Source organism: Bufo bufo, chromosome 3, assembly GCF_905171765.1.
Source record: "Bufo bufo chromosome 3, aBufBuf1.1, whole genome shotgun sequence".
In the NCBI taxonomy this organism is placed as follows: domain Eukaryota; kingdom Metazoa; phylum Chordata; class Amphibia; order Anura; family Bufonidae; genus Bufo; species Bufo bufo.
The window spans coordinates 602,118,838-602,145,984 of NC_053391.1; the positions used below are offsets into that span (position 1 = coordinate 602,118,838).

General features: G+C 44.9%; 1 protein-coding gene across 1 annotated transcript in view; it reads left to right on the forward strand.

The window, feature by feature from the left end:
- The first annotated feature begins 18,296 nt into the window (after window positions 1-18,296).
- Window positions 18,297-27,147, forward strand: part of LOC120996184 (poly(U)-specific endoribonuclease-D-like) — a 32,424-nt gene continuing 23,573 nt past the window's right edge. The window contains exons 1-2 of the mRNA XM_040425944.1: window positions 18,297-18,450; window positions 25,573-25,732. Coding sequence (XP_040281878.1) covers window positions 18,381-18,450; window positions 25,573-25,732 — 230 coding nt within the window. The 5' untranslated portion in view covers window positions 18,297-18,380. The remainder of the gene's footprint in view (window positions 18,451-25,572; window positions 25,733-27,147) is intronic.

Genomic DNA, 27,147 nt, shown 5'->3' on the forward strand with positions numbered 1-27,147 from the left:
GATATTTCAGGAAGGGTGTATGAGAGGACTACAATCAGTGTCAGACTGGCGTGCCTAGGTGCCAGTAAAATTCATTCTAGGGGCCCCACAGCTCATATGCCTGCAAATATTACCCGTTCACACAGCGGCAGACACCAGCAAGACAATACAAGGTGATTAATTATAGGGGACCACGCAGTGACTTCAAGAAGCCAGGTACCAAGTTAATGAGGATACTGGCTGGTCTGCCCCTGTGTCTACAAGTCATCTCAGCCACCAGATGCATCTAGGATAATAAACTGTTAAAATTCATGTAACCCTGTGAAGTTACACCGGCTGCGTTATCTGAAATGCCCAGTAGATGGACTCAGTATGCTGTTAATAAGACATTGAGCATTGACCACATGACCGGCTGAAATGAGTCACATGGTTAGTGACATCATCGCAGGTCCTAAAACGACGCGGGCTGCACAGCTCTAAAGAGGAAGGTCCTGGAAAAGTTTCTAGAAGCTACGATTTGCTCAGCCAGAGAGAGGACATGGGTCTGGCATTGAGAGACTGCAGCACAGAAATAGAACCTGGCGGAGAGAACTTACTTCACCCAAGATCACACCTGCTGAGAGAGGGACCGCTGGCAAAGACAAGCACTGAGTCCAGACGTCTGGTGAATCCAGTGAAAGGAGATTGCTGCGGACTGGCCTGGTAAATGGTGTTGTGAGGGTAAGTCAAACCTCTCCCTGTATCACCACAGGGCACCTGTCTCCTCACCACAATAAAGACTCTGAGGTCCTGTGCGGACATTACACAGCTCAGGCTGCTTCAGTGACCCTGCGGAGCAAGAGCTTATAAGGGCCCCAACTCTCCTATGTGCACCAACGGCCATTAGGGCGAAGATAGGGGGGTGGGACGCAGGTGTGCTAGTGGGTGGGTGAGGAAGAATCCACATTACTCTGTTATTTGTGTTACTCTATTGTATTTTCCTATGTATGTTGGTTCATTTGCTACGTACTATATAAAGTTAATTCCAGTTAGGCTGTGTCAGTCTCATTGCACCAAGTATGTTCCCAGTGGAGCCTCACATCCCTACCCCGGATGTTCCACTGGGTGAAGGCACTGCCGCAGACATGTAACATGTACCCCAACTCCCAGATAGCGGAGGCTCAGGATCCGCCTGTCAGGCATAGTGAGTTAACTAGGGTTAGGGACCCCATAGACACTAGGGGGCGCCACCAAAACCCCGTTACATATGGAGGCACTGCTGAGATCAATTGGGGTACAACCAGTGAGAATAGATTAAATCCTCAGGCCACTCCCTCCTTTGCAAAAGAGTGGGCCCAGCAAAGAAATGTACCATTGCAGCAAGCTGTGATGTTATGCAGAGTCCCATCCTGCTGTGAGATGAATCACGTCATCTTGTGTATAGAACTTCGATTGGGAATAGAAATGGCGACCGTCAGGGATATCCTGCAGGATTCTGAAGGCCAAACTTACATGTTAATATATTGTCATACGGACTTGGGAGACCATGAGATGCCTACCAACATTCATTTATATGGAGCCCCGGATGAAGGATGCTCTTTAGTGTACGCTCTACTTGAGAAGAAAGAAAGGGTCTCGCTGCAACAACCCTTTAAATTAGAACAGAGATATTATGTCACAGAAAATTATTCTAAGCTCCTGACTCCCATCTCCGGAAAGGCCAGGGCCATTCCTAAACAAGCTGCCCATCCTCCTAGAGAACGGGGGATGATTACTCCTAAAGCAGAATTTCATCCATCTACAGCATTACTGAAACCAGACAACCCTGAAGTCCGCACCCCGCCTACAGGAGGTAGTGATGTATCGGACATACTCCAGAAACTCTCAGAAGCCATAGTGACGGCAAACCACACCCATAGTTACCGCAAACTAAAGGTGTTTTCTGGGAATCAGCCTGTTCCTTCAGGAGAAGAGCCTTTTGAGGTCTGGAAGGATAATGCTATGCAGTTGTTGGAGGAATGGTCTTGTACAGATACCATAAAGAAACAGCGGTTGGTGGAGAGTCTTCGGTTTCCCGCTACAGACATGATAAGACTGTACAAGGGAGTAAATGGGCAAGCTACTGTGCACGACTATCTACAAGTTTTGCAGGATGCTTATGGGAAATCAGAAGATTTGGATGATCTGCTGGTTAAGTTCCTAGCCACTAAGCAGAAGGAGCATGAAAAAGCCACTGACTATATCAACCGGTTACAGCTATCGCTTGGAAAGTTATTCCATAAAGGAGCAGTTCCTGCCTCTGAGTTGGATGCTCGGCTATCTAAGCAAATTCAGAGAGGTGGCTTAATCAATAATCCAATTATGATTCTGCTGAGAGCCAAGTTGGATGATAAAGTCCTGCCTTATTCCACCTTAATAAATACAGCCAGGAGATTGGAAGACCAGATGTGTCCACCCCTACAGAAGGAGAAAGAGGATACAGAACTGTCAGCTCTTAGGAAGAAGGTGGCTGAATTGGAGTTCTTATGCAAGTCACCACCAGAGAGAGCAGATCCTCCCCCTGGAAGTGGGGGGCAACACAGGAAGACTCAGTAAAAACTGTTTCCTGAGGATTCACCCCGTCGAGGGGATTGTTTTAAATGTGGAAAGTCAGGGCATTTTCAGCGGGAGTGCCCTGCTAACTCCATGGAGGTGGATGTGGAGGTGCTGGCAACCGAGCTTGAGGAGACTCAAATGACCAGGTCTTACAAGCGAAGGAAGACCCGGCCTACATATGGGTTATCTGTAGGAGCCAAGATTGGGCCTAAATCTTTGATACACGTGCAAGTAGAAGGAATTCAGGCTTCAGCATTGCTAGATACAGGTTCTCAAGTCACCATTATCTACCGAGACTTCTATGAACGTCATTTGAAACACATTCCTATGGAACCTGCAGGAGAGTTTCAGCTATGGGGCGTTGGTTCTCAAGCTCAACCTGTGGAGGGATGCATAAAAGTGACCATAACTATTCCCCAGTTAAACACTGGGATAATATGTCCTATGGAGCTGGAAGCTTTAATATGCCCTGCAGCCAGGAAAGTGTGTGCCCCAATAATATTGGGCACTAATGCAAAGATGGTACAGGATGTATTCAAGGCCTATCTGACAGAAGTGGGAGATGTCTCCTTAGACCGACTGATGGAGGTCAGCCCTGTCCTAGGGAAAGAGTGTAGACGACTAGCCCTTGAAACAAAACCAGGGTCGTGCCACTATTCAGGAACAGAACCTGCATTTGTGAAGCCTGGTGAGACCAAAACCTTACGAGCCATAGCCTTAATGCACCATGAAATGTTGGGGGGAACTGGACAATACCTTATTGAGTCTCTGCCTGAAGAGGATCAGAAGAAAGGGTGGACTCTCATACCTGAGGTAAAAGATTGGCGGAAAAGGTGGTGTCGGAGCTTTCCTGTGATGGTACAGAATTTAACCCCCACGGAAATCCGGATTGATCGTCATCAGAAGATTGGTGTGATACACCTTTTGGATCAAGTTTCGTCCATCATGTCTGTGAGTGCAGAACAGAAGGATCATGTGAAAGCACCTTTAGATTTTGATCTAGAAGATTCTCCTCTACCACAGGAGTGGAAAGACAGCCTTCGTTCAAAACTGGTCACCCGAGAGGGAGTGTTTTCCAGAGCAGAGATGGATGTGGGGTGTTCTAAGAGTGCCACCCATACTATAAGACTTGCTGATTCTACTCCTTTCAGAGAAAGGTCAAGAAGAATACCCCCTCGAGATGTGGAAGATGTCCGGGACATACTCCAGCAGATGGAAGGAGCAGGCATCATCACAGAGTCTCGGAGCCCCTATGCCTCACCTATTGTGGTAGTGAGAAAAAAGAATGGTTCAGTTCGGCTATGTGTGGACTACCGTACTTTGAACAAGAGGACTGTGCCAGATCAGTACACTTTGCCCCGGATAGAGGATCTTCTGAACGCCCTATCTGGCAGCCAGTGGTTCAGTGTGCTTGACTTGAGGTCTGGATATTATCAGGTACCCATGAAGAAGGAGGATCAGGAAAAGACAGCTTTCATCTGCCCTTTGGGGTTTTTCCAGTTTACCAGAATGCCACAGGGAGTCACAGGAGCTCCTGCTACTTTTCAGAGGCTGATGGAGAAAACTGTGGGGGATATGAATCCCAAAGAGTGTCTAGTGTATCTAGATGACCTAATTGTTTTCGGGAAGACACCAGAGGAGCATGAACAAAGATTGCTAAAGGTGTTGGATCGACTTCAAGCTGAAGGCCTGAAGCTATCAGTGGACAAATGCCGATTTGCCCAGAACTCTGTCACTTATGTGGGGCATATAGTCTCCGCTGAAGGAGTAGCCACAGATCCTGCTAAAATTGAAGCAGTGTTGAATTGGCCAAGACCAGATTACATCAGTGAGTTGCGGTCCTTTCTCGGATTCTGTGGTTACTACCGAAGGTTTGTGAAAGACTACTCAAAGATTGCTCGAGAGTTACATGACCTACTGAAGATTACCTCTGACGTAACAGGTGCTAAGGCACCATCTCCTAAAGACCCCTTTGGAGAGAAATGGACTTCAGGATGTGAAGATGCCTTTCTGACATTGAAGAAGAGACTTACAGAAGCTCCTGTCTTAGCCTATGCAGACCCTGAGAAACCATATATCCTCCATGTGGATGCCAGTATGGAAGGTCTAGGGGGTGTACTGCACCAAAGTTATCCAGAAGGATTGAGGCCGGTGGCTTACATAAGTAGAAGCCTTACAGGTGCAGAGAAGAACTATCCAGTCCATAAATTGGAATTTCTGGCACTCAAGTGGGCCATCGTGGATAAGCTACATGACTATTTGTATGGAGCAACATTCGAAGTAAGGACTGACAACAATCCACTTACCTACATTCAGACTACAGCTAAGCTGGATGCCACAGGACATAGGTGGTTGGCTGCCTTATCAAGCTACAGTTTCAGCCTGAAGTACAAGCCTGGGCCCAAGAATGTCAGCGCAGATGCCCTGTCCCGCAGACCTAGACTCCCTCCTCACCAAGAAGAAGAGTAGTGGGAAGAGATCCCTGGGCCGGGGGTAGGAGCCTTTTGTCAGATGTATGTGGTGGCCGAGAGTCAAGAAGAGTTTGCCGAGCTAAGGGGGATAGACTCCATTAGCCACTCTCCAGAAGCCGTGCCTGAGGTGTTCCATGCTCCAGTCATGCTTCAACAGTGGTCCAGTATAACCACAGAAGACAAAAAGAAGGCTCAATCGCAGGACTGGTATATTGGGATAGTTATCAGAGCAATAAAGACTAAGAATCCTAAATTGCTGACTTCTCTACCTGTGAGTCAAAGAGAATTATACCGAAGGGAATGGAGCCGACTACATCTTGAAGATGGAGTACTCTATAGGGTCGTGAAGTATCATGATCACCCTGACAGAAAACAATTGGTACTACCCCACAGATACCGTGGCATGGTCCTGAGAGCTCTCCACGATCAACATGGGCATCTCGGGGTGGACAAGACCTATGGCCTAGTACAAGATCGGTTCTATTGGCCTCGCATGAGCGAACATGTCGAGCAACATGTAAAGACATGCAGGAGGTGTATCCAGAGGAAGACCCTGCCTGTGAGAGCTGCTCCTATGGGTCATCTGAAAAGTACGGGACCCATGGATCTTGTGTGCATGGACTATCTTGGCATTGAGAGCGATACAGCGGGAATTGGAAATGTGCTGGTGGTAACGGACCATTTCACCAGATATGCTCAAGCCTTCCCCACTAAAGATCAAAAAGCTGTGACTGTAGCCAAAGTCCTTTGGCAGAAGTATTTTATTCACTATGGACTACCCAATCGGATACACTCTGATCAAGGTAGAGACTTTGAGAGTAAGTTGATCAAGGAGCTGTTGGACATGTTGCAGGTGCAGAAGTCCAGAACCACACCTTATCATCCGGAGGGTGATGCACAGCCAGAACGGTTCAATAGGACCCTCCTAGATATGCTAGGGACTCTCAAGCAAGTCGAGAAGCGGTCTTGGAGTAAACATGTGGAAGCCATGGTCCACGCATACAACTGTACAAGGCATGAATCTACATGGTTCTCACCCTATTTCCTAATGTTCGGAAGAGAAGCTCGATTACCGATAGATGTCCGTTTGGGAGTGTCTCCTGATGGAACAGATTCAACTTCACACTTTCAATATGTGAGGAACCTCAAACAAAACCTTCATCGGGCCTATGAGTTGGCCACCCAAGCGGCAGCAAAAATGGAAGAACGGAACAAAAGAAGGTATGATTCTAAGGTGAGATATCGGGAGATTCAAGCAGGGGATAAAGTTCTCCTCCGGAATCTAGGTGTGCCTGGAAAACACAAACTGGCTGACAGATGGAAAGATACCCTGTTTGAGGTTGTGTCCAAACTGGAAGGACTGCCAGTGTACAACATTAGGGGCCCGGAGGGCCGAATAAAGGCTTGGCATAGAAACCATCTGCTTCCAGTTGTGTATGCTGATGAAGAGGAAGAGAGTAGTGAAGAACTGGAGGAAAACCCAGCAGAGAGTCCTGGAAATGGGGCAGAGGAGACCTCAGGAACTCCCAGTGCAGAGGATCAGTGGTGGGCATCACCCGCAGAAGAAACACAGCAATTGCCTCCTTTAACTCCAGTGGTTCCACAAAGTCCCGGAACCTCTCCTGGGTCACAAAGTCCTCCAAGGTTGAATCCAGAAAGTCCATGTTTTGTGCCTGGAACTTCCCTTAGAGACTCTACTTCGAAGGCAGGAGTCGAAGTCCCACAGTTGATGTCCCAAGATCCTCTCCCACAGCGAGAACTGAGACACAGTACCAGAGTGCGGCAACCCCCTAGGGCCTTAGTTTATGATAATATAGGAGAGCCCAGTTATGCCCCGCTGACACAAGCAGCATCTAAAATGGCCACTTTCCTACATGCACTAGCTGAAGTGGTAAATGTTAGTGACTCTTTACCCTAAATAAATAGCTAGCTAGGATATTACTGTGCCAACTGTACTGTATGTATGCTAAACATTTTTCTGTTGAATTTTTGTTAAGCCCCCTGGCTCGGACTTGCCAGTGGAAGGCAAGTATTTTTCAAGGGGGAGCATGTAACCCTGTGAAGTTACACCGGCTGCGTTATCTGAAATGCCCAGTAGATGGACTCAGTATGCTGTTAATAAAACATTGAGCATTGACCACATGACTGGCTGAAATGAGTCACATGGTTAGTGACATCATCGCAGGTCCTAAAACGACGCGGGCTGCACAGCTCTAAAGAGGAAGGTCCTGGAAAAGTTTCTAGAAGCTACGATTTGCTCAGCCAGAGAGAGGACATGTGTCTGGCATTGAGAGACAGCAGCACAGAGATAGAACCTGGCGGAGAGAACTTACTTCACCCAAGATCACACCTGCTGAGAGAGGGACCGCTGGCAAAGACAAGCACTGAGTCCAGACGTCTGGTGAATCCAGTGAAAGGAGATTGCTGCGGACTGGCCTGGTAAATGGTGTTGTGAGGGTAAGTCAAACCTCTCCCTGTATCACCACAGGGCACCTGTCTCCTCACCACAATAAAGACTCTGTTATTTGTGTTACGCTATTGTATTTTCCTGTGTATGTTGGTTCATTTGCTACGTACTATATAAAGTTAATTCCAGTTAGGCTGTGTCAGTCTCATTTGCACCAAGTATGTTCCCAGTGGAGCCTCACATCCCTACCCCGGATGTTCCACTGGGTGGAGGCACTGCCGCAGACATGTACCCCAACTCCCAGATAGCGGAGGCTCAGGATCCGCCTGTCAGGCATAGTGAGTTAACTAGGGTTAGGGACCCCATAGACACTAGGGGGCGCCACCAAAACCCAGTTACATAATCTACCCAGTTTTTTTTTATCTGGACGTTTAGGCTGCTTGAGATGCTGTACGCTGCCTAGCTATATGTAGTGCAGCCACTCTTATGTGCCACGTGCCAGGTGTGCAGGGGACGGCGGACCAGGGACCCAGCGGGGGATTCACCTTGAGCCTGCCGATAGTTGTTAGAAAAAGCAAAGATATAAATATAAAATCTGTACGTTTTACTGAATCTTTCCACAAATATAAATATCAATCTGCTCAGCTTGTCCTGCTCTTCAGGATGGTGCTTTTAGATTATATTGCATTTCGTGGTGACAGGTCCTCTTTTAGTGTTTTTCTAATAGCGAACACATGAACAGAAGTTTTTGCAGCTTGCAGAGTCTTCTGTAGGTTTTTCACTGTCTCCCTTTGTACTTTCTCATCTTTCTCAGAAGTGCCTGCTGTGCTCTCGGAGCGATACTAAGAGGGTGCCCCCCAACAGGAAGATTAGAAACAGTCCCGAATTTTCTCCACTTGTGTAACACCCCAGAGTGGTGTTACCACTTCTTCACCCTGCTACTATCTCTAATGGGCTAACCTGAATGTCATCTGTGTATTTCTATCAAGGTCCTTTATATGGTATATGATAATATTTCTATGCAACTTTTTTATTAAATGTAATTTACCTGGTTCACCAGCAGGTGGCAGCAAATATGGCAGAGCTGTACTTAGGTAGAATGGAGCTTTCCATTCCATTCTAACCCCCCTCTGGAGAGAGGTGGGCGAGTCCCACTTCCTGCAGGAAGGGTGTGGACCAGTTAGAGTCAGTTTAGCTTACCCCTGCTAGGGGACACGTGTGCAGAGGCACGTCTCTGCTGGACGTGCCCACGCCAGCCAGAGCACCTTAAGCTCTGCTGGCCATGGAGGCCAAAGCTTAGAGCCTCAGGAGCCAGGAGGAAAGTTCCCTGGCCTAATCTAGAGACAGATCATGCAAAGAGAAGTGCAGCATACAAGAAGAAGCAAAGTCATGCAGTCATCCTGTCAGTACAGCAGAGCCAGAGAGAAACAGATGTAGCAGAATTGAGTTTGCCTGACAGTTTTAATGCTAAAGCCTGCTGGGACCAAGACAAAGTCTGTAAACCGTTTTGGAGAACGTTTATGCAAAGTAAAGCTGCTACATGTAAAACTACATACAAGGTCTGGACTCAATCTTTCTTTCAAATCCCTCAATTATTCCCCCTATTTATTGCTTCAGAGCCAAAGCCCGGGGTCCAGCCGTATCCAGGTAGGAGCACCGTGACACACATAGAGAGACATTTTAGGCTGCATTTTATATATAGAGGGCCCTAGGGAGAGGCGTCCGTTGCACTTGTACATGACGTGTTTAACCACCTCCCGTCTGCCTCCCGTTGACTATAAACGTCCGGGAGGTGGATCTCTATCTCTGAATGGATGTTTCCAATCGTGCAGCTGCAGAACGGGTTGCCCGCTGTCAGTGACAGCAGGTCAACCCAGAGAGAAGGGACAGTTATAACACCCCAGAGTTGTGTTACTACAAGCCTCTACCCCGCTACTATCTTCTAAGAGCCTTTACATTGTCATCAGATATAATTTATATTATGTCTTCACAAATGTGCATGTAAAACCATGCTAAACACAATTGTTCTTGTAATTTTCCAGGTTTAACAGCAGGTGGCAGCAATGCATTGGCCAGGTACTAGTCCCAGTTTAGTATATCTAGGCTGGAATGGATTACTCCAGCTTAGCTCCCCCTCTGTGGAGGTGTGAACTGTTCCCACATCCTGCAGCATGGGTGGAGAAGGATGTCAGAGTCAGTGTAGCCTCCCCCTGCTAGGGGAAGGCTGTGTGTGTGTAGGAGATCCCCTGCATAGGGAAGACAGCAAGGATCTTGTCTCGGCTGAGACTTGATCATATTCCCAGTCTGAGCACCTGCAGCTCAGCTGGATGAAAGAAAGCAGAAACTGTAGTCAACCTCCAGAGTTCCAGGAAGAAAGCATTCCCTGAGAAACCATCTGAGAGTTAAGTCCTGAGACCTAGGAGAAGCCATTCCCTCCTCAGCTAGTCTGTCCCCATACAGCAGAAGTACAGAAAAGTGCAAAAGATTAGTTCCTGCCACAGTTACAGAGCTACTAAGTAGGGTTGTTGCGGGTATCAAAATTTCAATACCCAATCGATACTGGGCTGCGCAGTCTAGTATCTCTAAACATGAGCGCGCTGCTGTCGGTGCGCTTATGTTCTCTCAGCAGCACAGGGGAGAAGGAAGCAGTGTCTCCCTCCCACCTGTGCCGTTGCTGCCGCTGCCACCAATGAACGGAGAGAGGGGCGGAGGAGAAGCGGGCGCACTGCGCCACCAATGATACGACTTTTCCTACACAGAGCGGCGCCCAGCGATGTCCCAGCACTTACCATTATTCCTGGGCGCCGCTCCGTTCGCCCGCTGTGCCCCATTACTGTCTCCTCTCCTGCTCCACATGGTAATTACTATCAGAGCGATGGGGAGGAGACATCAGATTCTCTAGTGGGCGTTCCTTCTCCTTGCGCTGTGATTGGACAGCGCTACAGCCAGGGAGAAGAAACACCCACTAGAGAAGCTGCTGTCTCCTCCCCATTGCTCCGATAGTAATTAGCATATGGAGCAGGAGAGGAGACAGTAATTGGGCACTGCGGACGAACGGAGCGGCACCCAGGAATAATGGTAAGTGCTGGGACATCTCTGGGCGCCGCTCTGTGTAGCCTAATACTTAGTCTGGACTCATATAATGAAGTATTTGACACATAATACAGGAGGCGGGTGCCGGCAGCAGAATCGCATTGTGCGGCACCTGAGGGGTTAATTGCCGCTGATCTGCCAGTACCCGCCTCCTGTATTAAGGGGTAATTATCATTGGTGGTGCAGTGCAACCCCCCCCTTTAAATCATTGGCACAGTGCCCCCTCCCCCATTATTAAAATTATTGGTGGCAGTGGCCACAGGGTCCTCTCCCCTCCCCCTCATTTGTGGTGCAGTGGCATGACAGTGGCTTCTGATCAGAGCCCCAGCAGTGTAATCCTGGTGCTCCGATCAGTTACCATGGCAGCCAGGACACTACTGAAGCCCTGGCTGCCATAGTCGGCCCCCTGCTGCTGTGTACACAGAGCAGCAGGGACAGTGTGAGGTCTTATTCAGGGTGAATAGGACAAGGGATGAAAGATCCCAGGTTCTGGCCCCTAAGGGCGGAAATAGTTATTAAATAAAAAGTGTAAAAAAAAAAGAAAAACCCCACCAAAATATTAAGTATGAATCACCCCCTTTCCCAATTTCACATATAAAATGTATAAACAATAAATAAACATAATACATATCGCCACGTCAGAAAAGTCCAAACTATTAAAATATAAAAAAATTCTATGCGGTGAACGCCGACACAGAAAAAATAAATAAAAACTGTGCGATTCGCCATTTTTTAAAATGCGGAATGCACGTGGCTTTTTTGGTTTATTTTTTTGCGTGGTATCGAATGGTATTGAGTATCGTAATACTTTTTTATGGTATCGAAACCGAATCAAAAATTTGGTATCGCAACAACTCTACTACTAAGCAGACGACTTATCCTGCAAGCTCCACAAGTTTAAAGCAGAAGCATTTATTCCTGCCAATGATTGCCAAAACCTGCTGGGACCAGAGACCAAAGCTGTATACTGCTTGTATACAAGTTATCTTCAGTAAAGAAACGTTTGAACTTCATCTAAAGGTCTGGACATCATTTCTGCTGCAAAATTCCTCTATTACTCCTACTATCACTACACTCAAATTTATTGCAAGTGAGCCAGGAGCCAGGAGTCCAGTCGTACCCAGGTAGGAGACACCGTGACACAATTATCATCACCCTATAGAGACATTATATATTACACTACTCTGGCATTCCTAATATGGGACCTGAGTTATAACACCTTGGAAAGGCCCTGGGGTAGTACCCTGCGCACCCTGCAATTGGCGTCACAAACAAATACAGACTATTATCCACCCGTATCCTGAACCACTGCATAAGTGGCGTCAGCATACCCGTTCCTGGTCACTGCACAGTTCCCAGGTGTCCCTGCCTTCTAGATTGCTGTATACACAGTGCTCACCGAGCGCTGTGTATACAGATCAGGAAGCACTATGAGCTTCCTGTCCCAGCCCGGCGGTCATGTGACCGCCAGGGCCAGGAGAGTGCAGGAACTGTCGGGTCTTCTACAGACCTCGATCAGCCCTGCACTGAGGCTGTACAGTGCTGTATTCTGCTGTACAGCCTCTCTGGGGGGTGTATTTCCCCTGTAACTGGGGCACACAAATTAATAGTGGAAAAAAAAAAGTGTAGTTAAATGTCCCCTAGAGGTCTTGTATGACCTTATGGGGGACGCAAAGTGTAAAATAAAAAATTAAAAATAAAGTGTTAAAATAAAAAAATAAAAAAAAGGTTTCACATGGAAAAAAAAAATTCCCCAAGTAAGGAATTAAAATAAAATGTTAAAACTAGAAAAAAAAATATAAAATAGATATATTTGGTATGGCCCCTAACTAAGACAATCAGTCAAAAAATATAAAAGCTATGGCTCTCAGACTATGGAGACACTAAAACATCATTTTTTTGGTTTTAAAAATGCTATTAATGTGTAAAACTTAAAGAAATAAGAAAAAGTTACATATTAGGTATCGCCACGAGCGTAACGATCTGCTCTATAAAAATGTCACATGACCTAACCCCTCAGGTGAATGCTGTAAAAAGAAATAAATAAAAACTGTGCTGAAACAACCAATTCTTTTGGTTACCTTGCCCCATAAAATGTTATAATAAATGATCAAAAAATCATATGTACCCAAAAATGGTACTAATAACTCTTCCTGCAAAAAACGAACCCCTGCACAAGACGATAGGCAGAAAAATATAAATAATATGGCGTTTAGAAAATGGAGACACAATAACATAATTTTTTTTCAAAAATGCTTTATTATGTAAAACTGAAACAAACAAAGAAAGTAGACATATTTGATATCATTGCGTCCATAACAACCTGCTCTATAAAAATAGCACATGATCTACCCTATCAGATGAATGTTGTAAAAAATACCTTGCCTCACAAAAAACTTAATATAGAGCAATTAAAAATCATATGTACCCCAAAATAGTACCAATAAAACTGGCACCTTACCCCCTAGTTACCAAAATGGGGTCACTTTTTGGGAGTTTCTACTGTAGGGTACATCAGGTGGGCTTCAAATGGGACATGGCATCTAAAAACCAGTCCAGCAAAATCTACCTTCCAAAAACCATATGGCGCTCCTTTTCTTCTGCTGCCGTGTGCCCTTACATCAGTTTACGACCACATGTGGGGTGTTTATGTAAACTGCAGAATCAGGGTAATAAATATTAAGTTTGGCTGTTAACCCTCGATGTGTTAAAGAAAAAAATGGATTAAAATGGAAAATCTGCCAAAAAAGTGAAATTTTAAAATTTGATCTCCATTTTCCTTTAATTCTTGTGGAACACCTAAAGTAACATAGTAACCTAGTCCAGAAGGCCGAAAAAAGACATTTGTCCATCCAGTTCGGCCTGTTATCCTGCAAGTTGATCCAGAGGAAGGCAAAAAAAAACTGTGAGGTAGAAGCCAATTTTCCTCACTTTAGGGGATTAAAAATTCCTTCCCGACTCCAATCAGGCAATCAGAATAACTCCCTGGATCAACGACCCCTCTCTAATAGCTATAGCCTGTAATATTATTACACTCCAGAAATACATTCAGGCCCCTCTTGAATTCCTTTATTGTACTCACCATCACCACCTCCTCAGGCAGAGAGTTCCATAGTCTCACTGCTCTTACCGTAAAGAATCCTTTTCTATGTTTGTGTACAAACCTTCTTTCCTCTAGGCGCAGAGGATGTCCCCTCGTCACAGTTAGGGTTAACAAAGTTTGAAAAATGAGTTTTAAGTAACTTGAGGGGTGTAGTTTCTACAATGGGGTCATTTATGGGGGGTATCCACTATTTAAGCCCCACAAAGTGACTTCAGACCTGAACTGGTCCTTAAAAAGTGGGGTTTGGCAATTTTCTTAAAAATTTTAAGAATTGGTTCTAAAATTCTAAGCCTTCTAACGTCCTAAAAAAATAAAATGACATTTACAAAATGATGCCAACGTAAAGTAGACATATGGGAAATGTTAAGTAATAAATATTTTATGAGGTATCGCTTTCTGTTTTAAAAGCAGAGAAATTGAAATTTAGAAAATTGCAAATTTTTCTAAATTTTTGGTAAATTTGGGATTTTTTTAATAAATAAAGGTGAAATATATTGTGACTCAAATTTATGACTATCATGAAGTACAATGTGTCACGAGAAAACAATCTCTGAATGGCTTGGATAAGTAAAAGTGTTTCAAAGCTATTACCACATAAAGTGACACGTCAGATTTTATAAAATTAGGCCTGGTCAGGAAGAGGGCAAATGGCCCGGATTTGAAGTGGTTAACCATTGATTGATGTACATCTTTAGAGATGTTTTGTAGCTTTTTCCAGCTTCACTTGTTTCTATAATATGTCTTCTTAATAGGTCTTCTTAGTTGTTTGCTACAAGGCACGGTTCACACTAGCCATTTTTCCTGTCAGTAATCAGGTTTTGTGTACCTTTATTCCATAAATAATACACCTGTGAACCTCACACTTCCAGTCTGATCTTCTTGGCACCTTTTGCCAATTAGCTCATGGAGAAATGGAATTACATTGATTGCTTCATTGATTTCTAATAAAATATGGTCTCATATTTGTCACAATTACCGAGAAAAATAAACCAATAACACATAAACCAGTGATTCCTGACTGGGGTGCCATCAGAACCTGCCAGGGGTGCTGCAACATTCTGGGCCGCAAATTTATTTGGAGGGAACTTCAGGTTGTTGCATGCAGCACAGCATGATACAAAATCCTGATGCTGGCAGATATCAGGAATCTCAAGATATTTGTCCGGGGCTGTGTGCAGGGCAGAGCAGGGCATGATGCTGATGAACAACAGCAGCCAGGATCAAAGAGGGATCCTCTGTGACTCTATGATGAGTGGTGGCAGTGGGACATATGTACAGAGCTGCTGGGATTTTCGTAGGAGCCTTTGAATGTGACTTGACTCCAGAGTTCTCTGAGCAGCATGTTAAGGGCAGCCTCCTCCTCCTCCTGGCTGCCAGCCCCGTGAGGGTCAGCAGCCAGCAACTCATCTTTTTCAGTGCAGGATATCTGAGAGTTGTTTGCTGAGTGAACAGGGTGTGGGCAGGAAAGGGTTAGTTGCCAGTCAGGTCCGTAGGTAAGGGGGAAAAGTTTGTTAGTCAGCCAAGCTCACAAATTAGGCCTGGTCCGGTTTTTGTCAAATTTGCTACAGATTTGCAGTGTGGAGCTGAATTGGTTTTTTGAAACCCCATCTACATGTAAAGTAAAATGTCCTCAAGGAAATCAGAGCATGGGGATTTTCTAATCCGTAGCCTGCTCTTTCTGTTGCTGAAATGTCACAGATTTTAAACCCTTGCAATTCAAAGGGTGAAATGAGCTGCAAGATCCACAAAAAAATAAACAGATGACTTGTGTATCTGAGTGGTATTGTGAAATTAAACTGTAAACAGTACAAACAGATGTGTTTATCACTCCTTTCGGATACCAAAAGGCTGACGAAGGCTGGACGGGCCGAAACGCGCCCATGTAATATGTACTGTTTGATATGAAATAAAGAATTGAAGACTATCACAAGCACTCGCTGGGATTTACTTCATTACGTTGTGGTCCAGTGTCCTCCCTGTGCGGGTGTGCTTTGGGTCAGAGAGTGTCTACTTTCTACTTTCTGGGGATCCTACCACTCAGTATCAACTGCGATTCTACTGAAGGAGGTGGTAGACAACCATTGGATAAATCGGAATGAGTATGAATTTCTATTCCCCCAACATCCAAAAATTGCTACCTTTTATGGACTTCCTAAAGTCCATAAGGGGTTACATCCCCTAAAAGGGAGGCCAATTGTCTCGGGGGTTGGAAATCTGACTCAAAGAGCTGGTATCTATATTGATAGAATTTTACGTCCCTTTGTCCTATCCCTTACTTCGTATATACGTGATACGATGGATCTGCTTAATAAGCTTGAGGGTATAGTGGTTGAGGCTGAGGTGTGCTTGGCCTCGATTGATGTTGAGGCCCTTTATACATCCATCACACACCAAATGGGACTGAGTATTTCCTTGATACCAAAAAAACAATCACTATCAGGGCCATAATAGTTTTGTTCTTCGTTTGCTATAATTCATCGTGACTCATAACTATTTTGTATTCAACTCTAAGTACTACCACCAGCTCAGGGGCACCGCTATGGGGAGTCCTTGTGCCCCAACTTATACTAACTTGCTCCTGGGCTGGTGGGAGGATACAATTGTTTTTCCTGACCAATATGCCAACTGGGTCTACCTAATTTTTTGTGGGTAAGATATATCGACGATATTTTGATACTGTGGTCAGGTGAGAAACAAGATTTTCAGTTATTTGTCGAGGCACTGAATCAGACCAAAATTGGGTTATTTTTTTACCCATAAGATACAGAAAGATTCTATTGCTTTTCTAGATAATCGGCTATGGAAAAAAGATACCGTCATATGATTCAGACATCCCTACATCGTAAAGATACCTCTACTAACAGTTTTTTGCAATAGGAGAGTTTTCATCCTATTCCACTAAAGAAGGGAATCCCAAAGGTACAGTTCCTCAGAATACAGAGGAACTGTACGAGGGATGAGGATTTTGAGAAAGAGGGCACCATTCTATATCAGAGATTTTGAGAAAAAGGATACCCGAGAAAAGTGTTAAATCAGGCATGGGAATTTGCACGGAAATGCGATAGAACTAAGTTATTAACCCCCACAAGCAGACAAGAGGACAAAACTATACGTATTATTGGAACTTTTGATTCCTTGGCACAGGAAGTGAGAAATGTACTTGGTTTGGTCACTCCTGAAAACCGATCCGGATATTTCTGGTTTTATTCCAGATGCTCCAGCAATTACGTATAGATGTGGTCGCAATTTAAGAGATACCCTGGTTCACAGCCATTTTGAGACTGAGAAAAAAGAGACATGTAGGTGGCAGCAACTCATTGGCAGGTACAAGCTACAGTTTAGTGTATCTGAGCTGGAATGGATTATTCCAGTTTAGCTCCCCCTCTGTGGAGAGGTGGGCTGGTCCCACATCCTGCAGTATGGGTGGGGAAGGAAGTTAGTGTGAGTGTAGCCTCACCCCTGGCTAGGGGAAGGCTGTGTGATAGTGTCCAGGAGAACCCCTTCTTAGGGAGGACAGCAAGGACATAGTCTCGGCTGAGACATGTCCATAGATATCCCAGCTAGAGCACCTTCAGCTCTGCTGGATGAAGAAAGCAGAAACTACAGACAAACTCCAGATTTCCAGGAAGAAAGCATCCACTGAGAATCCATCTGTGAGATAAGTCCAGAGTCCTAGGAGAAGCCTATTCCTCCCCAGCTAGTCTGACCCCACACAGCAGAAGTTGCAAGCTCCACATTTAAAGCAAAAGTACTCATTCCTGCCAATGATTGCCAAAACCTGCTGGGACCAAGAGACCAAAGCTGTATACCGTTTGGATGCAAGTTATTTCAAGTAAAGCAACGTTTGAACTTCATCTAAAGGTATGGACATCATTTATTCTGCCAAGGTCCTATATTACTTCCACTATCACTACACTCAAATTTATTGCAAGTGAGCCAGGAGCCATGAGTCCAGCCATACCCAGGTAGGACACACCGAGACACAACTAACACAACACTACAGAAACATTATAGGCCATTAACCCACTCTCGCATTCCTAATCTGGGATGTGCATTATAACACCTTGGAAGGGCCCTGGGATAGTACCCTGCGCACGCTGCAATTGGCGTCACGACAAATACAGAATATTATTCCCCCGTACCTGGCTACTGCACATCCGTTTGCGTCCGGATTGCTGGATCGACGGAACTGCCTGCTGAAATCCTCTGCCCAAATGTGAAAGTACCCTTACTTATTTTATTATCACCCCTTTGCAATCAGATGTTAGGGGATCTTTTTTCTACTAAAGAGAAGAGGGTGCCCTATGTAAGCAAATGGTATCCTTGAACTGTGCATTGCCAGTGAATTAACTGGTGACTATAGTTTTGTAAGTTAGATTTTATTTGTGTGTGTCAAAAATGCAAAAACTGTTCTGAAACCCTTTGTGGCAAAAGTTAAAACACCCAGGCTTTTGATAGCAAATCTTCTTCACATTAAGTAACACAGAAACTATAGAGAATCACTTCCTTCATGTCTCATTATGCTACCGCCTAGTGAATCTTGTGAAATAGTGGACAACAGATTTCCCTGTTTTTCATGGGTTTTACTAGAATACTAAATTTTTGTCTACTTTGGCATTAATATGCAAAACTTTTGGGACACACAGGGTTAGTTTCATTTATGTGCCGGCCCCATGAGGTCACTGAGACAAGAGGTCTATAAAAGACATGGTTACAGAGAAGTCTGAAGGATTTCAGTTGCAGAGCCTACACCATGAAGAACACATTTATTCTGCTGTGGCTGTTACCATACGTAATTTATGGCGCTAAGCTGACGAAATCAAGTGAGAAATCTGCTATATCACTATTTCTTCTTTTCGTGGTTGTCTAGAATAGCTAGATATTTGATTGACTTTTAGCTATTTTATAATATCTACATTTACAATTTTCATTTTAACAGTCAAGTATTTCTGCTTAGATGTTAGCTCTAATGTAAAGCTTGATGCTTTGTCTGGTGTAAGCCATGCACGGTAAATACTGCAGAGCTTTGCAAGTCTCAGATTAAATCAGGTCTGTAATATGTAGTTGTTCATGTTCTTAAAGGGCATCTGTCAGCAGATTTGTACTTATGAAACTGGTTGACCGGCTGCATGTGTGCTTGGCTGCTGAAGGCATCTCTGTTGATCCCATGTTCATATGTGTCCGCATTGCTGAGAAAAGTGATGTTTTAATATATGCAAATGAGCTTCTAGGAGCAATGGGGGCGTTGCCATTACACCTGGAGTCTCAGAGAGATCAGAGGCTCCTAGAGGCTCATTTGCATATAGTAAAACATAATTTTTTTCAGTAATGTGGGCACATATGAACATAGGACTAACACAGATGCCTTTAGGTGCAAAGTGCACATGTAACAGTTTCATAGGTACAAATCTGCAGACAGATGCCCTTTAACCCCTTAAGGACTCAGCCCTATTTCACCTTAAGGACCAGGCAATTTTTTGCAAATCTGACCAGTGTCACTTTAAGTGCTGATAACTTTAAAACGCTTTGACTTATCCAGGCCATTCTGAGATAGTTTTTTCGTCACATTTTGTACTTCATGACACTGGTAAAATTAAGTAAAAAAATTCATTTTTATTTATAAAAAATACCAAATTTACCAAAAATTTTTAAAAAATTGCAAATTTCAAAGTTTCAATTTCTCTACTTCTATAATACATAGTAATACCTCCAAAAATAGTTATTACTTTACATTCCCCATATGTCTACTTCATGTTTGGATCATTTTGGGAATGATATTTTATTTTTTGGGGATGTTACAAGGCTTAGAAGTTTAAAAGCAAATCTTGAAATTTTTCAGAAATGTTCAAAAACCCAATTTTTAGGGACTAGTTCAGGTCTGAAGTCACTTTGCAAGGCTTACATAATAGAAACCACCCAAAAGTGACCCCATTCTAGAAACTACACCCCTCAAGGTATTCAAAACTGATTTTACAAACTTTGTTAACCCTTTAGGTGTTCCACAAGAATTCATGGAAAATAGAAATACAATTTCAAAATTTCACTTTTCTGGCAGATTTTCCATTTTAATAATTTTTTTCCGGTTACAAAGCAAGGGTTAACAGCCAAACCAAACTCAATATTTATGGCCCTGATTCTGTAGTTTACAGAAACACCCCATATGTGGTCGTAAACCGCTTTACGGGCACATGGCAGGGCGCAGAAGGAAAGGAATGCCATACGGTTTTTGGAAGGCAGGTTTTGCTGGACTGGTTTTTTTGCCACCATTTCCCATTTGAAGCCCCCCTGATGCACCCTTAGAGTAGAAACTCCATAAAAGTGACCCCATCTAAGAAACTACCCCCCTCAAGGTATTCAAAACAGATTTTACAAACGTCGTTAACCCTTTAGGTGTTCCACGAGAGTTATTGGCAAATGTAGATGAAATTTCAGAATTTAAATTTTTGGGCAAATTTTCCATTTTAATCAATTTTTCCCAGTAACAAAGCAAGAGTTAACAGCCAAACAAAACTCAATATTTATGGCCCTGATTCTGTAGTTTACAGAAACACCCCATATGTGGTCGTAAACAGCTGTACGGGCACACGGCAGGGCGCAGAAGAAAAGGAATGCCATACGGTTTTTGGAAGGCAGGTTTTGCTGGACTGTTTTTTTTGACACCATGTCACATTTGAAGCCCCCCTGATGCACCCCTAGAGTAGAAACTCCATAAAAGTGACCCCATTTTAGAAACTACGGGATAGGGTGGCAGTTTTGTTGGTACTAGTTTAGGGTACATATGATTTTTGGTTGCTCTATATTACACTTTTTGTGAGGCAAGATAACAAGAAATAGCTGTTTTGGCAACGTTTTTATTTTTTGTTATTTACAACATTCATCTTACAGGTTAGATCATGTGATATTTTTATAGAGCCGATCGATACGGATGCGGCGATACCTAATATGTATACTTTTTTTTTATTTATGTAAGTTTTACACAATAATATAATTTTTGAAACAAAAAAAAATCATGTTTTAGTGTCTCCATATTCTGAGATCCATAGTTTTTTCAGTTTTTGGGCGATTATCTTAGGTAGGGTCTCATTTTTTGCGGGATGAGAGGAAGGTTTGATTGGCACTATTTTGGGGTGCATATGACTTTTTGATCGCTTGCTATTACACTTTTTGTGATGTAAGGTGACAAAAAATGGTTTATTTAACACAGATTTTATTTTTTTTATTTATTACGGTGTTCATCTGAGAGATTAGGTCATGTGATATTTTTATAGAGCCGGTCGATATGAACGCAGCGATACCAAATATGTATACTTTTTATTTATTTATGTAAGTTTTACACAATAACAGCTTTTTTCAAAAAAAAAAAAATCATGTTTTAGTGTCTCCATATTCTGAGCCATAGTTTTTTTATTTTTTGGGCGATTATCTTAGGTAGGGGCTCTTTTTTTGCGGGATGAGGTAACGGTTAGATTAGTACTATTTTGGTGGGCAAACGCCTTTTTGATCGCTTGCTGTTGTACTTTTTGTGATGTAAGGTGACAAAATAATGGTTTATTTAGCACAGTTTTTATTTTTTATTTTTTACGGTGTTCATCTGAGGGGTTAGGTCATGTGATCTGTTTATAGAGCCGGTTGATACGGACGCAGCGATACCTAATATGTATACTCCCCCCCCCCTCCTATTTTTTACCAATTTTTATTAATTTTATTTGGGGAAAATGATGTTTTTGTTTATTTTTACTTGAAACTTTTAATTCTTTTGGGGAAAACTTTATTTTTTGTCCCACTTTGGGACTTGAACTTTGGGGGGTATATTCCTTTACAATGCATTCCAATACTTCTGTATTGGAATGCATTGGCTGTATGAGTAATACTGTGTGTATTACTCAGGGCCGGTGCAAGGATTTTTGCCGCCCTAGGCAAGATAAAAATTGCCGCCCCCCCCCCCCCTTATCAGATGATCTGCCCATATCATGACATCACATATGTTCCACCCCTTTCTCAGCTTTTAAATTAAAAGAACTGCTATGTTTCCCTTACGGTTAATCTAGCTTCTTGTAGCTGTCCCTTTTTGCAGAACGGAATTGCGGACCTGGATCCGCAATTCCGATCCTGAAAAAAATAGAACATGTCCTATTCTTGTCCGCAATAGCGGACAAGAACAGGCATATTCTCTTAGTGCCGGCAATGTGCGGTCCGCAAAATGTGGAACGCACATTGCCGCTGTCCGTGTTTTGTGGATCCGCAAAACACACACGGATGTGTGAATGGACCCTAAATGTGAGGTAAATTAGTTTCCAATGTAGTATTAATAACTAAACAATTACATAATAAACATATTGCATTGTCTACTTACCACCAGGACAATAAGATGATCTGTCTCTGGCTGCAGTCTGGCTCTGGGGACTCCCTTGTCACTCTCTTCTCCCCCCTCCTCCCTTGTCACTCCCCCCCCCCTCCCTCCCTCGTCACTCTCTTCTCCCCCCCCTTGTCACTCTCTTCTCCCCCCTCCCTCCCTTGTCACTCTCTTCTCCCCCCCTCCCTCCCTTGTCACTCTCTTCTCCCCCCCTCCCTTGTCACTCCCCCCCCCCCTATTTGTCACTCCCCCCCCCCCCTCCTTGTCACTCTCATTCTACCCCCCTCCCTTGTCACTCTCATTCTACCCCCCCTTGTCACTCTCATTTTACACCCCCCCTCCTCCCTTGTCATTCTCATTTTACCCCCCCCTTGTCACTCTCATTTTACCCCCCCCCCCTTGTCACTCTCATTTTGCACCCCCCCCCCCCTTGTCACTCTCATTTTACCCCCCCCTTGTCACTCTCATTTTGCACCCCCCCCCTTGTCACTCTCATTTTGCACCCCCCCCTCCCTTGTCACTCTCATTTTACCCCCCCTTGTCACTCTCATTTTACACCCCCCCTTGTCACTCTCATTTTGCACCCCCCCTTGTCACTCTCATTTTACACCCCCCCTTGTTACTGTCATTTTACACCCCACCCTTGTCACTGTCATTTTACCCCCCCTTGTCACTCTCATTTTACACCCCCCCCTTGTCACTCTCATTTTCACCCCCCCTTGTCACTATCATTTTGCACCCCCCCCCCCTTGTCACTCTAATTTTACACTCCCCCCCTTGTCACTCTCATTTTGCACCCCCCCTTGTCACTGTCATTTTACCCCCCCCCCTTGTCACTGTCATTTTACCCCCCCCCTTGTCACTATCATTTTGCACCCCCCCCCTTGTCACTCTCATTTTACACTCCCCCCCCTTGTCACTCTCATTTTGCACCCCCCCTTGTCACTATCATTTTGCACCCCCTCTTGTCACTATCATTTTGCACCCCCCCCTTGTCACTCTCATTTTGCACCCCCCCCTTGTCACTCTCATTTTACACTCCCCCCCCCTTGTCACTCTCATTTTGCACCCCCCCCCTTGTCACTGTCATTTTACACCCCCCCTTGTCACTCTCATTTTACACTCCCCCCCCTTGTCACTCTCATTTTACACCCCCCCCCCTTGTCACTGTCATTTTGCACCCCCCCCTTGTCACTGTCATTTTGCACCCCCCCCTTGTCACTGTCATTTTGCACCCCCCCTTGTCACTGTCATTTTACACCCCCCCCCTCCTCCCTCCTCCCTCCTCCCTTGTCACCTCTAGTGTAGCGTGGCCGAGCTCTGTCCGGTCCGCGGTACAGGAGCATTTGTTTCTTGTACCCACTACCCGGCCGGACTGACAGGAAGTGCACACTAAGTGAGCACTTCCTGTCAGTCCGGCCGGGTACAGGAAACAAAAGCTCCTGTACCGCGGACCGGACAGAGCTCGGCCACGCTACATTAACAACAGCAGTAGCACAGGGCAGACACAGCAGGCTGCGCAGCACTGAGCCGGAGATTCTTTAGAGCGGCAAGCGCTCAGGAGGGGCAGCATGACGGGCGCCGCTGGCCGGCCGCCCGAACTTATATTACCAACTTTTTTTTTTTTTACACCGCAAAAGGGTGCCCCCTGCTAGATGGCGCCCTAGGCGACTGCCTAAGTCGCCTTACTGGTGGCGCCGGCCCTGGTATTACTCATACAGCTTCCGGGGCCTGTGAGATCCAGGGGGCTGGATCTCACAGGCTCTTCACCGGAAGGCAGTGCAGATGCCTCAGGAAGGCATCGCGCTGCCTTCCATGCCATCGGGTCCCCCCCCACAGCCCCATGGGGACCCGATGGCACCGCCGCCGCACCAGGTGAAAGCCGCAAACCGCAGGTCTGAATCGACCTGCGGTTTGCGGCGATCGCCGACACGGGGGGGTCATGGGACCCCCCGCGCATTTAGCCAAGGTGCCTGCTGAATGATTTGAGCAGGCACCTTGTTCCAATCACCGCCCGCGGGCGGCGGTGATCGGAACAACACATGACGTACCGGTACGTCATGGGTCCTTAAGGACTCGGGAAACATGCCGTACCGGTACGTCATGTGTCCCTAAGGGGTTAAGGTACCCTTACACATTAGTCTAAAGTTGATCAAAACTGACGAATTCAACCAAAACGATTGTTCGTTGAGTAAAATTTTATAATAAATTATACAATCGATGATAGGCCATTGTTGTCTGAAAAGAAATCGTCTGTGTTTAAAATTTTCATCCAGTAGATCTTTTGTTCAAAGAAAGATCAAATTGTGAACTTTCTTTGAAAGAATGCTGCCGGAAAGATCATTCATCCATCACATGGTGTCATGTATGGCCAGTTTGAACGACTGTGACAACCTACATGGAATAAAAAGGGGAAAGCCTGTGTCTGTGAGATGATTGCCCACCAGATGATCAACCTACTGGTGTCCAATGTGTATGGCCACTTACTTTTAACAAGAGATACATTTCTCAATTATCCAGTACTTAACTTGGTATTGTCTGTATGGTGATCTAAGATCGATTCTGAAGAACCAAGAAAGTTCTGGGTATTGTGTCCGTAATACTGATGCCAGAATGCAATTTCAAATTGGCTCAAGCAGATATTCTGTTGTGTGAGTTTGGAGATTAAAGAGGACCTGTCACCTCTCCTGACATGTCTGTGCACCCCCCATGTAGTAACAATTCTGGAGCATCTATCCTTATGATGCTATGTTGTGCCATTTCTCTGTTATTCTGTATGAATGCATAAATTGGCAGCAGTCGGCAGTAAGGCCCCTTGCAGAGGAGCGTGTGCGGATTAGGTCCGGATGCGTTACGAATGCGTTCAGTGAAAAATGCGCCATTTTGCAAACAAAGTCATTCAGTTTTGTCGGCGATCACGTTCAGTTGTTCAGTTTTTATCGCGCGGGTGCAATGCGATTTAATGCGTTTTGCACGCTCATGATAAAAAACGGAAGGTATACAAACAACATCTCTTAGCAACCATCCGTGAAAAACACTTGCTTGCAGATGCGATGCGTTTTTCGCGCAGCCCCATTCACTTCTACGGGGCCAGCGTTGCGTGAAAATCACAAATATAGAACATGCTGAGATTTTCCCGCAATGCACAAGTGATGAGTGAAAACCAAGGCACATGTACACAGCCCCATTGAAATGAATGGGTCCGGATTCCATGCGGGCGCAATGCGTTCGCATCACGCATTGCACCCGCGCGGAATACTCACTCGTGTGAAAGGGGCCCAAAGGTCCAGCTGGGTGTTATCAGTAGGGTGTGTGTGCCTGTAACGCCTGACATTAGCAGCTCTGATAAGACAGTGTGGGACTACACAGGCTCACCCCAAACTGGTAACACCCACATGGACCTTTATTACAGACTGCTAGCAATGACTAGCAGAGAAATAGCACAACACAGGGTGATACGAATAGATGCTCCAGAATTGGTATTGCATGGGGAGTGCAAGTGGTTACTAAGCCTGCCATGTCAGGAGAGGTGAGAGGTCCTCTTTACTTTGGGAACAGAGTGTCAATAACACGTTTATCCCTTGGGTGACAGGATCCCAGTTTGCTGCAAGTAATGATGAGATCCAGAAACTGTCTGAACAGCTGTATGCGGGTGACGTAAACAAGGCTGGCAGTGGCGACATTACCCTGAACCTGCAGCACAAGGTATCCAGTTCCCAGGCTGGCACAGGAACCGACTTTTCTAGCCAAAAGTAAGCTGAGAACACAGTGGCGTTCTAGTGTCTGTATTATACATATGCATTATTTCTTGGCATTATCTTTGTTTTATGCTGTTTTCTATCAAGACATGGCATGCACAGCGCACCTGTCTCATTCAAGCTAGCCAATATGAAAGCATCGTATGTTCTAATATTCTAGAGCAAGTCAAATAAATCAACTGTGAAATAGATACCGATGTGATGATACAGCTAAAACCTTCAGCTATGCATGATATTGTAGTTAGGATGAATAATGGTATTCTGGGTTTTCTAATACAAATTCCCAGTAATGAAATGTAATAAAAATGATGACATGAATAAGCTGATTGACGCAAAGTGTAAGCATACCTCCCAACTTTTGAAAAGAAGGAAGAGGGACATGGCAAATTATTTCAGCACTAGGCCACGCCTCTAACTCCGCCCAAAACATGACTAAACACCTAATCCACCTAGTCCCCTATGTGCCCCCTCACAGTAGCTATGCCCAGATATGTGCCCCTCACAGTAGTTATGTCCAGATATGTGCCCTCACAGTAGTTATGCCCAGGATTATGCCCCCTCACAATAGTTATGCCCAGACATGTGCCGCCTCACAGTAGTTATGCCCAAATATATGCCCCCTCACTGTAATATACCCAGTTATGTGCCCTAATATATGCCCCCTCACAGTAATATGCCCAGATATGTGCCCCTCACAGTAATATGCCCAGGATTGTGCCCCATCACAGTAATATGCTCAGGATAGTGTGTCTTCACCATAATATGCCCAGGATTGTGCCCCCTCACAGTAATATGCTCAGGATAGTACCCCCTCACTCACAGTAATATGCTCAGGATTGTGCCCCCTCACAGTAATATGCCCAAGATTGTGCCCCATTGCAGGAAGTAAAAAATAATAATAAACTCCACATACTCACCTCGTTCCCCAGCAGCAGGATACATAGAGCTGGCGGCCGCCCCCGCCCCCTGCCCAGACCTGCAGTGTGGAGCCCAGGCAAGGGGGAGGAATGATCATGCAGAGAGGCGACGTGAACAGCTCTCTGCTTCATCATTACAGGCAACTGTCTCTGCTTTCTATGGAAGCAGAGACAGCTGCCTGAGAGCTGGACATACCTCCCCCAAGACTGTCCCACCAGATCCGGGACGGTTGGGAGGTATGGTGTAAGTAATAGCCATATTGGATCTTGAGAAATGAAGGACAATGAGTTTGTTCATGCAAAGTAATAGCCAAATTGGATCTTGAGAAACAACAGACCAATACCTCTTGCTGGTTGAGGGCAATTATTATCTTTTATTCTGAAAAAAACAGGGGGTACTATTTCTCTTTGGGTAAAGCGTCTAATAGGCACAAGGAGTCTTATAGGCCATGCAATGCTTCTCTGGGTAAGAGGTATGCAAATTAGTTCTCT